The 14,154-nt window shown below is 40.1% G+C and overlaps 1 protein-coding gene across 2 annotated transcripts in view; it reads left to right on the forward strand.

The window, feature by feature from the left end:
• The window catches only part of ZNF800 (zinc finger protein 800), a 46,093-nt gene extending 32,340 nt beyond the window's left edge, over positions 1-13,753 (forward strand). For both annotated transcript variants that reach the window (XM_044276923.1, XM_044276924.1), the window contains 3 exons: positions 4,188-4,283; positions 7,164-7,307; positions 9,482-13,753. In XM_044276923.1, coding sequence (XP_044132858.1) covers positions 4,188-4,283; positions 7,164-7,307; positions 9,482-11,118 — 1,877 coding nt within the window. In that variant the 3' untranslated portion in view covers positions 11,119-13,753. The remainder of the gene's footprint in view (positions 1-4,187; positions 4,284-7,163; positions 7,308-9,481) is intronic.
• The last annotated feature ends 401 nt before the right edge of the window (positions 13,754-14,154 follow it).

Below are 14,154 nucleotides of genomic sequence, written 5' to 3' on the forward strand. Positions count from 1 at the left end.
CTGTTATACGAAGATTGCTGTACTGTTAAAGTCAATGTAGTACTTGTCGGCCGTGTAATAATTTAACTGCGATAAAGGGATTTGCATAAAATCTGTAGTGGTATGAAGCAGTAGGAATGTACAGGAAAATTGCACCTTTTAAACAGCCTTGGAGAACATATTTCAAACATGTATTAGACAGTTTAAAGGGGTTTTCTGAGACTTGTATTCTGGTGATCTATCCTCTGGAAATTTGTGTCTGGTCTTTGTCTCCCAGCCATACAGCTCCTCCTGATCCACCTTTGCCTGCCATTGAGCAATGATTGGCGAGTCTTTGTCTCTCCATATAAACCATGTTATGAGACATCTAGCCGGCTTAAAATCTTTAGAAGGATGCCATTCGAGGAATGGGCGCCAAGGAGACATCTCTGTTACTGATTCTTCTAATAGTATTTTTGAGCATCTGCCAAAAGCCTCATTCACACATCAGGGTTTTGGTCAGTGATTTCCATCAGTGATTGTCAGCCAAAACCAGGTTTGGAGCCTGCACAGAGAAACTATAAGATCTGCGCCAGTTCTGTGTTTAGAGCCGCACCTGGTTTTGGCTCAAAATCACTGATTTAAATCACTGACCGAACACTGATGTGTGAATGAGGCGTAAAGGGAACCTGTCATGTGGATATTTGATTATAATCTAACTAATTATATACAATCATTAACTACTAAAAAGTGCCTTAGATGTATTCACTTACTGGTGTAACAGATGGTTACCTCATAATATACACAAAAAGATGCCACATGCTGCATGCTAATGAGCCGATTTGAGTCCAGCGTGATGTCAGTGAGTCCAGCGTTTTGTTTTGTTTTTATTCAGAGCTATAGCCACTCCCCTGCCCACCTGCTGCTGATTCATATGTAAAAAAACCGTCAAAACAGCAGGTAGGCGGGGAGAGTCAGGAGCTCATGAATATTCAGGTCTCATCATTACGAGCTGGAGCTTTTCAATACAAGATGTTGGCAGATTGACTGCGTCAATTAAATGAAGTGACCCAGCATTTTGCTAAGAGAATCAGTCACTTATTTTTGTTGCCCTTAGGACACCATTAAACTGTGACAGGTTCCCTTTAAGGCTGAGTTCACACTTCAGTTATTTCTATCAGAAATTCCACAGAACAGGAGCAGACCTTTCTATTACAACTGATCTTTGAGTAGGCTTTTACTAACTGATAAAAATAACTGGCCAAATAATTGAAGTGTGAACTCAGCCTTACAGGAAATTCTAGCCGAAAGTCAATATGAATTGCCGTATTGAATTAAAGTTATTTGAACTATGAAAATTTCTGGAACAAAAACATCTTGCATGCATATCTCGGATTATACAGAAGTAATAATGGAACCCCTTTGGCAGTCTATTTAAATAAAGCGCTGCAGGATGAGAATGGGAGAGGTCAAGTTTCAAATAATAGTCATAAAAGTAAAAGCTTATGCATTCATAAAACAACCAATCTGTTCCGAGATCCAACCTTCTTGCATTTTCATGTAGTCATAGGATACCACACTGAATCTGAACAGCGGCAGATGGTATAATGATCTTTAAAGAGGACCGGTCAACACTCCTTCATGCATTCCCCAGTGAAGGTACAGAGGGGCGGTAACCACAATCTGATTGGATAGAGTGAGACTGTGCAGGGACACTACTGGTAACACCCCTCTGTACCCTTACTGCAGACTGCTAGCAATTCATTCATAACTTCTAGTACAAAAAATTAAGGAATGGCACAGCATGGAATCATAAGAATAGATGCTCCAGAATTATTATTACATGGGGAATACATGAAGCTATTAAAACGGGCCTGTCAGAAGTGGTGAAAGGTCCTTTTTAGTCCAGACATGCTCCACAGAAAAACCTTTAACAGAGCCGCCCAGAATAGTGAACCATCGCACAATTCAGTAAAACAGTGTGATTTATGGTACTCACAAACACAAATGAAAATTAGGCACATGAAGCACACAAAGGCCTCATGCACACGGCCATTCTTTGGGTCCGCATCCGAGCCGCCGTTTTAGCGGCTCGAATGCGGACCCATTCACTTCAATGGGGCCGCAAAAGATGCGGACAACACTCAGTGTGCTGTCCGCATCCGTTGCTCCGTCCCGCGTCCCCGCAAAAAAAATATAACATGTCCTATTCTTGTCCGCAAAACAGACAAGAATAGGCAGTTATATCAATGGCCGCCCGTTCCATTCTGCAAATTGCGGAAGGCACACGGGCGGCTTCCATTCTTTGCGGATCCGCGGTTTGCAGACCGCAAAAAACCGGCACGGTCGTGTGCATGTAGCCAAAAGCGCATAAAATCCACGCTGATTTCTCACAGCTACTAGCCCAACTTAAGTTCCGCTCAAAAACTTCTGGGGCACACGCTGCTTTTCATTTGTGTTTGTGAGTAGCATAAATCGCACAGCTTCACTATTCTGGGCGGCTCTGCATCGTTCCTGATAAAGGTTTTTCTGTGGAGCATGCCTGGAGTAAAGAACATTATATCATCTGCCTGTGTTAAGACTTGACGGTGAAGAATGATTCTGTGAGGTATCCTGCAAGAGGGTTGTATCTCTGTCCAGATTGGTTGTTTTATGATCTCTTACTTTTATATCTCAGATTATAAAAGGTACGTTTTTCTTCCTTTTGGCACTTGCGCCTGGTGACATTCTGTATTCTCTTCAATTACAGTATGCATATGTGAGCACAACAAATAAAAACAGCCTTCAGATACTCTGACCAGCTTATGGATTTATTACTTTGTACCAGATAGAAAACATGTTACTGCCGGTTTCCTGTTTTCGGTTTCTAGACTTTATATTTCTCCACAGCATGTTACGGTAATTTTAGATACTCTTCTGCATGGAAAAAGTCCCTTTTTAGAAGTCATTTTTATTAAGGGGGAATCTGTGATCAGAAAGCTCGTATTTGATAAATTCATCTATTTATTTAGTGGTATATTTTCTGTATTTATTATTATTTTTTTTCATTTTACTTGTCACTTTTTTTGTGAAAAAAATGATTGCTGAGCACTGAATTAAACAGTTCAATGTCTACTGACCGCATAAGGATGCACCCTTTTGATAAGGCCCCATGCACATGGCCGTGTTTCACAGCCGTGTGCGGGCCGTGGAACCGCGGCCTGGATCCCTCCTGAGAGCAGGAGCGCACGGCGTCACTGGTTGCTATGACGCCGTGCGCTCCCTGCTGCCGCCGCAATAAAGTAATACACTGGTATGATCTATACCAGTGTATTACTGTACTGTGCCGGCAGCAGGGAGCGCACGGCGTCATAGCAACCAGTGACGCCGTGCGCTCCTGCTCTCAGGAGGGATCCAGGCCGCGGTTCCACGGCCCGCACACGGCTGTGAAACACGGCCGTGTGCATGGGGCCTTAGGGGAATGGTAACAGTTTTCAGTGTGTGCATGCATTTCTAGGAGGAATAAAAGAGGAACAGCACACTCCTACAGTTTTAATAAAAGCTGAACCAGAATTTTTATTTCATGGTAATAGAAGTATTTACTGAAACAAATGTCTGTAAAGCTGAATCTGAATATTCTGATTACCTCTGTCACATGCTGCCTTTCTGGGAAATGGCTGTTAGAATTGTTCCCCTTGAAAATTGACAAATTAGGTCCTTTTTTTTTATGGTGGTTTTTCACGGGATGTCAAGAACACAGCCATGTGAATAACCCATTGACTAACAATGTTCTTAAAATGGTTGTGTGACAGCGGTTTTTCACTGTTGGGTGAATGTAGCTTTAGGGTATGTTCACATGTGGCAGATGCACTGCAGACTTTCTGAAGCAGAATTACATGTGGAAAGTCAGCACATTACAGTACCAGTGAAGTGAATGGGACTTTACCAAATTGTGGAATGCATCTACAGCAGAAATTGACCTGCAGTGTGCCACCTCATGATGATTTATGCTGTGGATTCACTCTTTGCAATGCATAGGGTGAAATCCATGGCAAATCCACAGCAAATGCTATATTTATACAGAATTGTGAGAAATTTCACCTTTCCCCTCAAGACGTTTACACATACTCTGTGCTTGAAATGACATAAGATCTGTACATCACAAACACATTTCTGAAACCTCCAAAAATGATGAGCTGCCTATCAAGAATGTTTCAATGAATGCTCTGTGGATCATTTCTATATTGCAGAAAAGGTTTTGGAGCCTGGAGACCCACCGTTATTACAACAGCCTGTTCAGACTGCAAAATCGGGCATTCTACAAATTATTGAATGTTTCAGATCGGGTATGATATCTCTTATTTTTACCTAATTAATAAAATATGTAGTTGAATGGCTATTCACTCAAACTAATAGCATATTGCTGGGATATGCAGTCACTTTATGATCAATGCCAGTCCGACCTCTGGTACAGCACCGATCCTGAGAATGTCTTTCCCCCACCCACTTTGTACAGGAACTGCAGCACAGTTCCATTCATGTAAATAGGACATATTGTAGTTCCCTAAACAGCCACTGTGCCGGTGAGGGGACCACAGTATCAGGATTGGTGACGGAGGGGGGGGGGAGGTAAAGGTCAGACCCTATCAATCATAAATTGATTGCATACCTTGTGTTATTATTTTATGAGACTGGAGTCTCTTACAGTCTTCCATAGTACAGAAGTGAAGCAATATTGTAGTTGCCAGTAAAACATACCGTATATGCCATTTGTATTTTATTTTTGCAATCTTTGTATAGCCATAAAAGTAGCGTGAGAATATTATAAATAAAAAAAAAGTGGATATATTTTTCTTGACATAACTTTATATGTTAACTTAGAGATGTATCAGAAGTAGACAGTCAAGTCACATTATTATGGCCAGCTTCTAATATCCAGAGTAACTTACAACAGTTAGACAGGCTGGGAGTCCCCCAATAAGGTCCTGGTAGGTTGTCACAGGTATCTAGAGCTATGCTGAATGCAGTGCATTCCACATCTGCTGGGGGATGTGTGGGGAGAATCGATGGAGCGAATGCGACGATCGAGGTGGTACGACAGATGCTCAATTGGCTTAAAGTCTGGGGAATTAGGGGGGCCAGTAGTACTTGGAAGTCTTGGTCATGCTTTTCCTACCAGTGTCAGATATTTCTAGTGGCGTTACATGTTGCATTGTCTTACTGGAAGATCCTATCTGCCCTAGGGAAGACCATCACCATGCATGGGTGTATGTGATCTGCAAGGATGGATTCTTACCCAAATCGGTTGAGAGAGCCTCAATATTCCACAGACCACAACACTCCCATCACCAGCTTGTGTTCTTCAGCAATGGTTTTAGGGTGTGTTCTCTCTGATGTTTCTCTTCTGACACACCAAGGTCCATCAGTTTGATAAAGCAGAAAACTTGACTCATCATAGAATGCAACCCTTTGCCAGTCAGGGGAGGTCCAATTCCGATACTGCGGTGAAAATTGAAGCTTTTCCTTTCCTGCAGAGGTGCAGTGACCATACATCTTCTTCTGAGCCCTATACGCAGTAGGTGTAGGGAACGTTGTTTTAGACACGTCTGGTAGCGCCCTGGTTCATTTTGCTATTAGCTGCTCAACAGCAGCTTGTCAATCCACCCTTGCACACCTTTGTAGCCAGCATTCACCTCTCGCATCAATGGCACGTGGATGCTCCACAGCCTCCATGTCACTTATTCACAATGGTTCCATTTGTCCACTCACTATACACTTTAGCCACAGCAGCATGCGAACCGTTAACAAACTGCATAGTTTCAGCAATACACCTTTGGCCTGAAAGCCAATAATCATCCCTTTTTGCAACTCTGATAATTTGCCCCATTTACCCATGACAGCAACAAGGGATATGTGTGCAGACGGCCTATCTCACACCTTATATACCCACCAAGCCAGTTCATGACACGTGAATTCCTTCATGAGCTACCTGTTGCCGATGTCAGAAGTAGGAAGTGGTCATAATAATGTGATTCGACTGAGTGTATACTGCAGAGGTTCTCGGATGCGGAGTCTCCCACCAAGATTTTTCCTGTACAGTAAAGAAAATTAAATGTATACCCAACATATACAGTATCTGCATAGCTTATGTCAAATGGATGTCCTCTTGTTATTTGTTTTGGTCTGTAGTTGTGCATGTTTAGTCTGGAGGTTTTCTCAGTGCATATGGTAAATGGACACGCCAAATGTGGTCTTAACATTGCTGGTCCTGATTCCCCAAATGAATTCAATAGTAGTTGAGCATGAATGCCACTGCTTCACTCGTTCTCTGTGGAACTGCTGATAATAGCTGAGCACAGCGCTTGGCTATGCCTGGCAGTCCCATAAAGAATAAATGGAGTCATGGCTCCACTCCATGCATTTAGGGGATTTGGGAACCCATGTTCACTGGTCTCATGGGGGTTCCAGTGATTGGATCCCCACCAATCAGATGCTTATCTACAATTCTGTATATGGGGGCCAAGTTTTGATTTGCATAGGCACCCTTTAACAATGAAAGAACAATTAAGGTACAATATATAGTATGTATGTGTATGGAATATTTCTGGTTGGTTAGAAACATTTTTTATATTTATTAGGTGGATGCATATAGGTATATCAATCTCTCACTACCTCTATTAAACAATTTTTAATGCTAGTTTTGCTTTTTCTCTTCTTAAATTGCATCTATCAAAATGATCAACTCTGTTTAACCATTCATGCCGTCTGGTAGGGTTGATTATGACGAATAAAATGATCCCTGTCGTTACAGTATAGTTATTACTTTTGTTTTTATGCAAATTAGGTGATTGGAGCACCCAAAGGCAGGCCTAGCTCCTCAGAGCTTTGCTCCATGTCCTCCTCTCCCCTGTTTACCACTCCCCCTTATGGCCTGATTGGAGTGTTTGATGCAGTTTTGAATATATTGTATATGTATGGTAAAAGAAATCCAGCACTGTGTCTCAATAAAACGATTCTTTATGGATCTTTTCAAGAAGTCACCAATAAAGAATCGTTTTATCAAGACGCAGTGCTGGATTTCTGTTATTTTCCCGAGATTTGGACCTTGCAAAATGATTTAGTGTTGAGCTGTATTACGTTCCCTCATTTTTGTTAATTTGCATATTGTATGTGTATACGGTCTCTAATTTGAGGCGACATTTGTTTTACTTTTTTAATTTTTATAGGCACGAAGCAGCTTAGACTGATGCTATTACGAGAAGTAGAGACTATATTTGAATGTAAATCTTGTCGCAGCCTTTTCCGAGGATTGCCGAATTTGATCACACACAAACAATTTTACTGTTTATCCAAGCTGCAGGTAGATGAAGGTGAGCCTTTTGCTGGGAAAAAAAAGTACAATAAGATGTTGGGAGTTCACTCAAAGCATCTTTAAGTGATGTATGTAATGCCGAAGGACAGAACTGTAATCTCACACGTGCTGTATTCTAGCATTTTTGAGCCAAAGAGTAGTATCTTTCTACTGTACTTTTTCTCCATTTTGGACCCACTGCCTTAAATACAGCATGTGTGGTTCCAGCCTTACAATACATTTCACTTTTTTGGAATTGATATTAGAGTATTCCAGTTTAAGCAAATTAAGAATATTTGTATTATGTAGTTTTCTGATATCTTATCCTTCATGGTTTTTAAGATCTCTGCTGAAAGTCTTTGACTAAGACTCTTAGGCCCCTTTCACATGAGCGAGTTTTCCGCGCGGGTGCAATGCGTGACGTGAACGCATAGCACACGCAGCACCCGCACTGAATCCAGACTCATTCATTTCTATGGGTCTGTGCACATGAGCAGTGATCACACATCACTTGTGCGTTGCGTAAAAATAGCAGCATGCTCTATGTTGTGCGTTTATCACATAGAAGTGAATAGGGCTGCGTGAAAATCGCAACCAAGTGCGGATGCGGTGCGATTTTCACGCATGGTTGCTAAGATGAGTCTATTAACTCACCTCCTCCTCTTGATCGCATAGTTGCCGATCTCTTCTCTCTACTTTAATCATGAGCTGCCGGATAAAGGACCTGTGGTGATGTCACATCACATGGACCATCACCATGGTGATGGACCATGTGATTGGACCATGTGATGAGCTCAGTGACGTCACCACAGGTCCTTTGACAGGTCCTGAAGAAAGAACAGGAGACCGGCAGCTACGCGGTCAATTGGAGGAGGTGAGTTAATTATTATTATTTTTTTTAACCCTCAATTGACCTTGTACTAAGCATTCTGTATTAAAGAATACTATTATTTTCCCTTATAACCATATTATAAGGGAAAATAATTACATCTACACAACCTTGAACCCAAACCTGAACTTCAGTGAAGAAGTTTGGGTCTGGGTACCACAGTCAGTTTTTTATCATGTGTGTGCAAAACGCGTTGCACCCGCGCGATAAAAACTGGACAACGGAACGCAATCGCAGTCAAAACTGACTGCAATTACGTACCTACTCACGCGGGTTTGCCGCAATGCACCCGGAACGCATCCGGACCTAATCCGGACACACTCGTCTGCAAGGTGCCTTATTGTATAATTTTGGAGAATTAAAAAAAACTGTTGTGGCAGATAACTCCTAACAAGCGTTCATAAGATAATTGGCCAATGTAAAGGTTCTGCTGATTAGAGGCGTTTCGCTCGTTCATTGGGTAATAAATTGTTTCTGCAGACTTAAATCGTCATTTGCTGGCAGCAGATTGTGCTGTCTAAACAGCACTCTGCATTAGCAATTGCTCCTTCCCATAGTGTGGAGGAGATCGCTGACAAGCAGACCATTGCCTGCAAGGAACACTTTTTTTTCCCAACAATCATCTGCGCAATTGAGCAATGTAAAGGGGCCTTTATACATTACATCATTTATTAAGTCCATGATCTAACCTTGAAAGACCTAGTTGTCAGGCAGAAAGCCAGTGCTAGTCATAATATTTAATGCACTTGAAGATTTTTTGATGTGTACAAAGAAAACTTGTGCAAAATTTTGCCTGCAAGGCATCAGTATTTTTGTTCTTTTGTATGAATTAGCAACCACTTAGATTTAGGTAATTTTAAAAAATTTCTTGATCTATGAACAGAGGCAGTTACGCAAAGGTGGAGTGGAAGCTCCACCATGTACAGAAGCAAGAATACATATTAGTGATATGATGAAAAAAGTTTTAATAAATCAAGTAAAAATGTATACTGCCTTTTAGGATTGATTCTGCTGATTAAAAATTACACCTTAGTTGTTGTTTTCCCAAGAAAAAAGACTTTTATTCTTTATGCAAATGAGGGCTTCAGTACACAGAGGGGTGTGACCAGCACTCAAAGCTGAAGAGCTCAGGTGCACCAAGGGGTTAGGCCCATCCCTTCAGGCACTGAATCCCTTATTTGCATAAAGAATAAAATATGTCATTTTAATTAGCAGGGTCAACCCTACCAGACAATATGCCAGGTTCAATATAGCTGATCCGGCTGACAAGTGCTCACATGATTTGATGTTTGTTTCTGATATAGATCCTCCAAACGGAAATAATCAAAGTCAAGTAGTAAAGGATCTAGTGGAGTCGGTGTGCCCAAGAGCAAATAATCCAGAGGTGGCCGTACAGTTAGAAGCTATTCGAACAAACCAGAATGCAATGTTTCAGGTTGTTAAGCCTGCCAATGAAGCAAACCTCAGTGCTGGTGTGCCAGACTCTGATATTCAGGAGGATGAGTCTGTCGCTGTCTCTCAACCATCATTGACTCCAGAAGCTGTGATTTCACCTTCTGAAAATACTACAATAGAGGATACTTCTAGTTTCTCAAATGTAGATAAGCCTAATCCTTCCAGTTTTGTTGCAAGATCTGCTAAGAAAGCTAACAATAGCAATCCATTTTTATGTCGCATTTGTAAAAAAGATTTTAATTGTAGAAGGAGCATTCGCCGTCACGTTAAAAAGGTACACAAGAAAAAGTTAGAAGAAATCAAGAAATGTATTGAGGTACAACGAAATACACCTTTGTCTTCTACAAAAGGACTTGGTAGCGTAATCCATTCTACAGGTAAAAGCTGTCACATATGCCAGAAATCGTTTGCTACAAAGGCAAATACAAGGAGACACATTGATGAAGTTCACCGGGGTATGAGACGAGACTATATAACAGAAAGTAGTGCAAAACCTGGCAAAAGTACGAATCCTGAAATTGCAACACCTCAAAAGGGAGTAAAAACAATTCCTTGTGCAAAAAAATCTTCAACCAAGTCAGATTTCAGTCTTGCATCTTCTAGTTGCTCTATTTGCAATAGACGGTACACTTCAAAATACTTACTGAAGAAGCACATGCAAATAGTACATAAAACATCACAATCTGAAAATAATACTAAATCAGCTGAAGGCCATGTGGCTGTCACAAATGGCAAAGTAAAACTTGAAGACTCCTCCTCCTCACATTCTTCTACAAGTTCCCCTCAAAGTGAATCTAAGGGGGCAACAATGGAGAAAAAGTGTATATCTGCAGCAAAAAATAAAACAAAGGGAGATGGAGGTTCTCCTAAAAATGTTTCTTCACCTGCCAGTGACAAAAAGAAGTATCGAAAGTCAAAATTATCTGCTGGCTTTGATTTCAAACAACTGTACTGTAAACTCTGCAAACGGCAATTCACGTCCAAGCAGAACCTGGCAAAACACATTGAGCTGCATACAGATGGCAACTGCATTTTTGTGAAATTTTACAGATGTCCTCTTTGCTCATATGAGACCCGTCGAAAACGTGATGTTATCCGGCACATAACAGTTGTTCACAAAAAGACACAACGCGCTCTGATTAAAATAACGGCAAACTTGGAAAGTCGGGTCATCAAGAAGCCAATTGAGTGTATTATGGATAAAACGTCAAAAAAACATCACAAACAAGAAAAGGGTAAAAAAGACACTTCAAAAAAAGATCCGTCCTCGACCTCCAGCAAAAAAAACGATGGGGGTGATGCAGGCATTGAAGTTAAGGTGACCAAAAACTTTTCATTACTTAAATGTAAAACCTGTGGTAAAGCCTTTGCTAAAAAGAAAGATTTGGAGCAACATAAAAAGAATCACAAAATTATTTCTACTAATTCAACTGTGGATATAAAAAACAAAGGGAGAAGTACAAGGTCTAAGGCATCGGTTTCCTGAAGAAGTATTTTTAAAAGCATTCTCCACAAGAAATAATTTTCGTTAATAAATGCAAGACATTTTAGATACTATTCTAGTGGAGTCATTTGATAAAACTCAGTATTGGAGACTCCTTCGCCCTCCTTTACAGTGTTTTATGTGCATTCTTTGCATGCTGCAAAAGAAAGCAGCCTGGCCAGCTAGATTACTTTAAATCTTGTGTATTGTGTACATTTTTATGTTATCTTTTTAGCAAAAACCTCATTTCTGTATTTCACAGTCTCCCTTTCAATCTATGTATTTTGTAAATACTGAAACATGCAATTGTGTGAGATAGTCACTGTAGATGGATATCCTCTTGCGTAAGTCAGGAAGAATTCTCTGAAGATACCAGGTTTTTCTGGAAGGTTATTATATTTTTCCAAAAATTAATGTGAAGGAATCATTTATTGCTTATTAGTGTACTTTCACACTTGAAAGGAGGATTCCGGCAATCTGGACGCAAATGGATGCATTTGTGAGACTGATCTGGATGCAATACCGGATCCGTGTTTTCGATTGTTATCCGAAAAAAACAGATCCGGTATTATTTTTCCCCCACATATTTAATGGTCTTCGCATGCGCGGACGGAAATGCTTCCTGATGCATACTGAATGGAATGCTCTCCATTCAGAATGAATTAGGATAAAACTGATCCGTTTTTTTCCGGTATTGAGCCTCTAGGACGGAACTCTATGCCGGAAAACAAAAACGCTAGTGTGAAAGTACCCTTAAGGGGGTTGTCTGAGTCTTATAAAAACTCGGACAACCCCTGTAAACTGACTAAAATAACAAACGTATACTTGCCTGTTTTCTCCTCACCACTGCTCCTTGTTTACTTCAGCAGTGAAATTCTGTGCATACAGGCCACCACTGCAGCCAGTCCCTGGCTGAGACATCTTGTGCATGGCTGAGGCCCGCGATTGCCTGCAGCAGTGGCCTGTGAATGGAAAATCACCGCTGCAGATGATGTGAGCAGCAGGATGACTGGAGTGCAGCGCTCAAAGAAACAGTGCAGAAAACAGATGAGTATCCATTCGTTATTGAGGCCATTTACAGGATTTTCCTGTATTTATATAACGCAACCCTTTAAGATGCTCCTGTGTAATACTTGAAGCTTTGTGATGGTTTTTATATTTTTGTGTTTAACATTAACTTTTTTAGCTTGGAACTAGCTATCATATAGTTTTGTTTAGTGCTAAAAAATTTGTCTTTTCTCACGAAAATAATGTGTTTTAGGTTTTTTAAATCGTCTTGAAACATTTTGTTTCAGAATAATAAATTCTACTCTCAAGGAAATATTGGTTTATGCTGCATCCACGCCTGTGTTCAGTAAATCCAGTAGTCTGTTCCGGCAGAGGAGCAGACGAGCCAAAAATGACTGTGTACGGCATTGCTGGACACTGCCATGGCCTGCTGGATCCTGTGTCATCCATCGGGGGACCGGTATTTTTCTTTCAGAAACCATCTAGCATTCATGCTGGTAACATGACTGATCCCTTTAAAGTGAATAGGAATCTGGCGGGCCACAGTGGTGTCCGTCTACACCAGATACAGTAATTCAGGTAGTCTACTCCTCTCCTGGAACAGACTACCGGATTTACCAAACACCTAGCCTAACATTACTGTACACGTGATATATTGTCTTTTCCTTTGGTAATATATGTAGCAGGATCATGGTCAATTATGTTTACTTGCTTGTTTCACTTGAATTATTTCTTTTTTACATGTGTATATGTGTTATACACTCTACCCTCACATTGTAAAACTGGCATACTGAAACTTGTCCAGTATACTGTAATTTGTACATTACCAGCATGTTTAGTTTTGGTGTAATGTTACTAAGAGGCATGTAACGTAAGTGCATACATATGTGAACTAAACTTTCATGGCACAATTTATCCCATGCACCAGCGCTATTAAATTAATTTAGACTTTTAGACTACATATGTGAATTTCAGACCAAAAGATGATTGCTACTAGTGGGTAAGCACATTATGTAAGATGGTTTAAAAACCTAGAAAAAAAATTAAAAGGGCAAATTTTTTGTAAGCAAATATATAAAAAGGTAGTTTAGTTTGTATTCAATTTTTACATTTTTTTCCCTCATATGTATGTGTTTAATTCTTCCTTTTGACTTAATTTATTAGCAATTTTTTATTTTTATTTTTAGAGAAGGTAGAGAAAAGATTTTGTTCCGTTAGTGATTTTTTGCAACTTTCCCTTGATTTTAAAGGCTCCTTATATGTAATATAATTTTCGTTATATGGATTGTCTCATCAGAAACATTGTTGGCATAACGCTAGGGAAGGCCAATAATGTCCAATTGGCCTGGATCTGAAAGCTGTAACCAGTGGCATCTAATCGGAAGAGGGCAGGGCAGAGCCGAGTGCTAACAAAATGGTATGCCATTTTCCTAGGGCCACTGCCATTTTGTTCTCCTGATTGGCAGGGGTCAAATTGATTTCATGTTGTCATATTTCACCCTTCAAACTAAATCAATGAATGTAATGAACTGATCCTTTCTCGCCTATAAATTATGCTTTAACATGAGTAATATTCACCAATTGTTTAAGCCTTTTAGTTGTTTATAATGTATTAATTGATAAATATAACTTATTTAATCTTTCTGTGCACATGTTGTTTTTTTTTTTACATTTGTCTAAAACATAATCTTACACTACTGCATGATGTTCATGTTTTGTGAATATATATTATATTAGCTTTCCAACTGTTAGGCTATATAATAGATACGCTAGATCCATTATTATGCATTGAGGCCATTGTGATGCACTGTGTGAATCATTTTTCACCACCATTGATTTATAATGCATCACTCAGCAACGGAAATTACATGGCGAGGACTGACGCAAGCATAAACACAGCCTTACTGTCCTTCAAATAATGTCATAAATGTTTGAAAAAGCCAGTAGGGTAAAAAAAAGCTATTTTTCCTGAAAGTATTATTTCTTCTTGTGTAATAAAAAGGTCTTACTGATTAGGCTAAATCCAGAGTA

The sequence above is a fragment of the Bufo gargarizans genome, chromosome 2, assembly GCF_014858855.1.
Source record: "Bufo gargarizans isolate SCDJY-AF-19 chromosome 2, ASM1485885v1, whole genome shotgun sequence".
Classification (NCBI taxonomy): domain Eukaryota; kingdom Metazoa; phylum Chordata; class Amphibia; order Anura; family Bufonidae; genus Bufo; species Bufo gargarizans.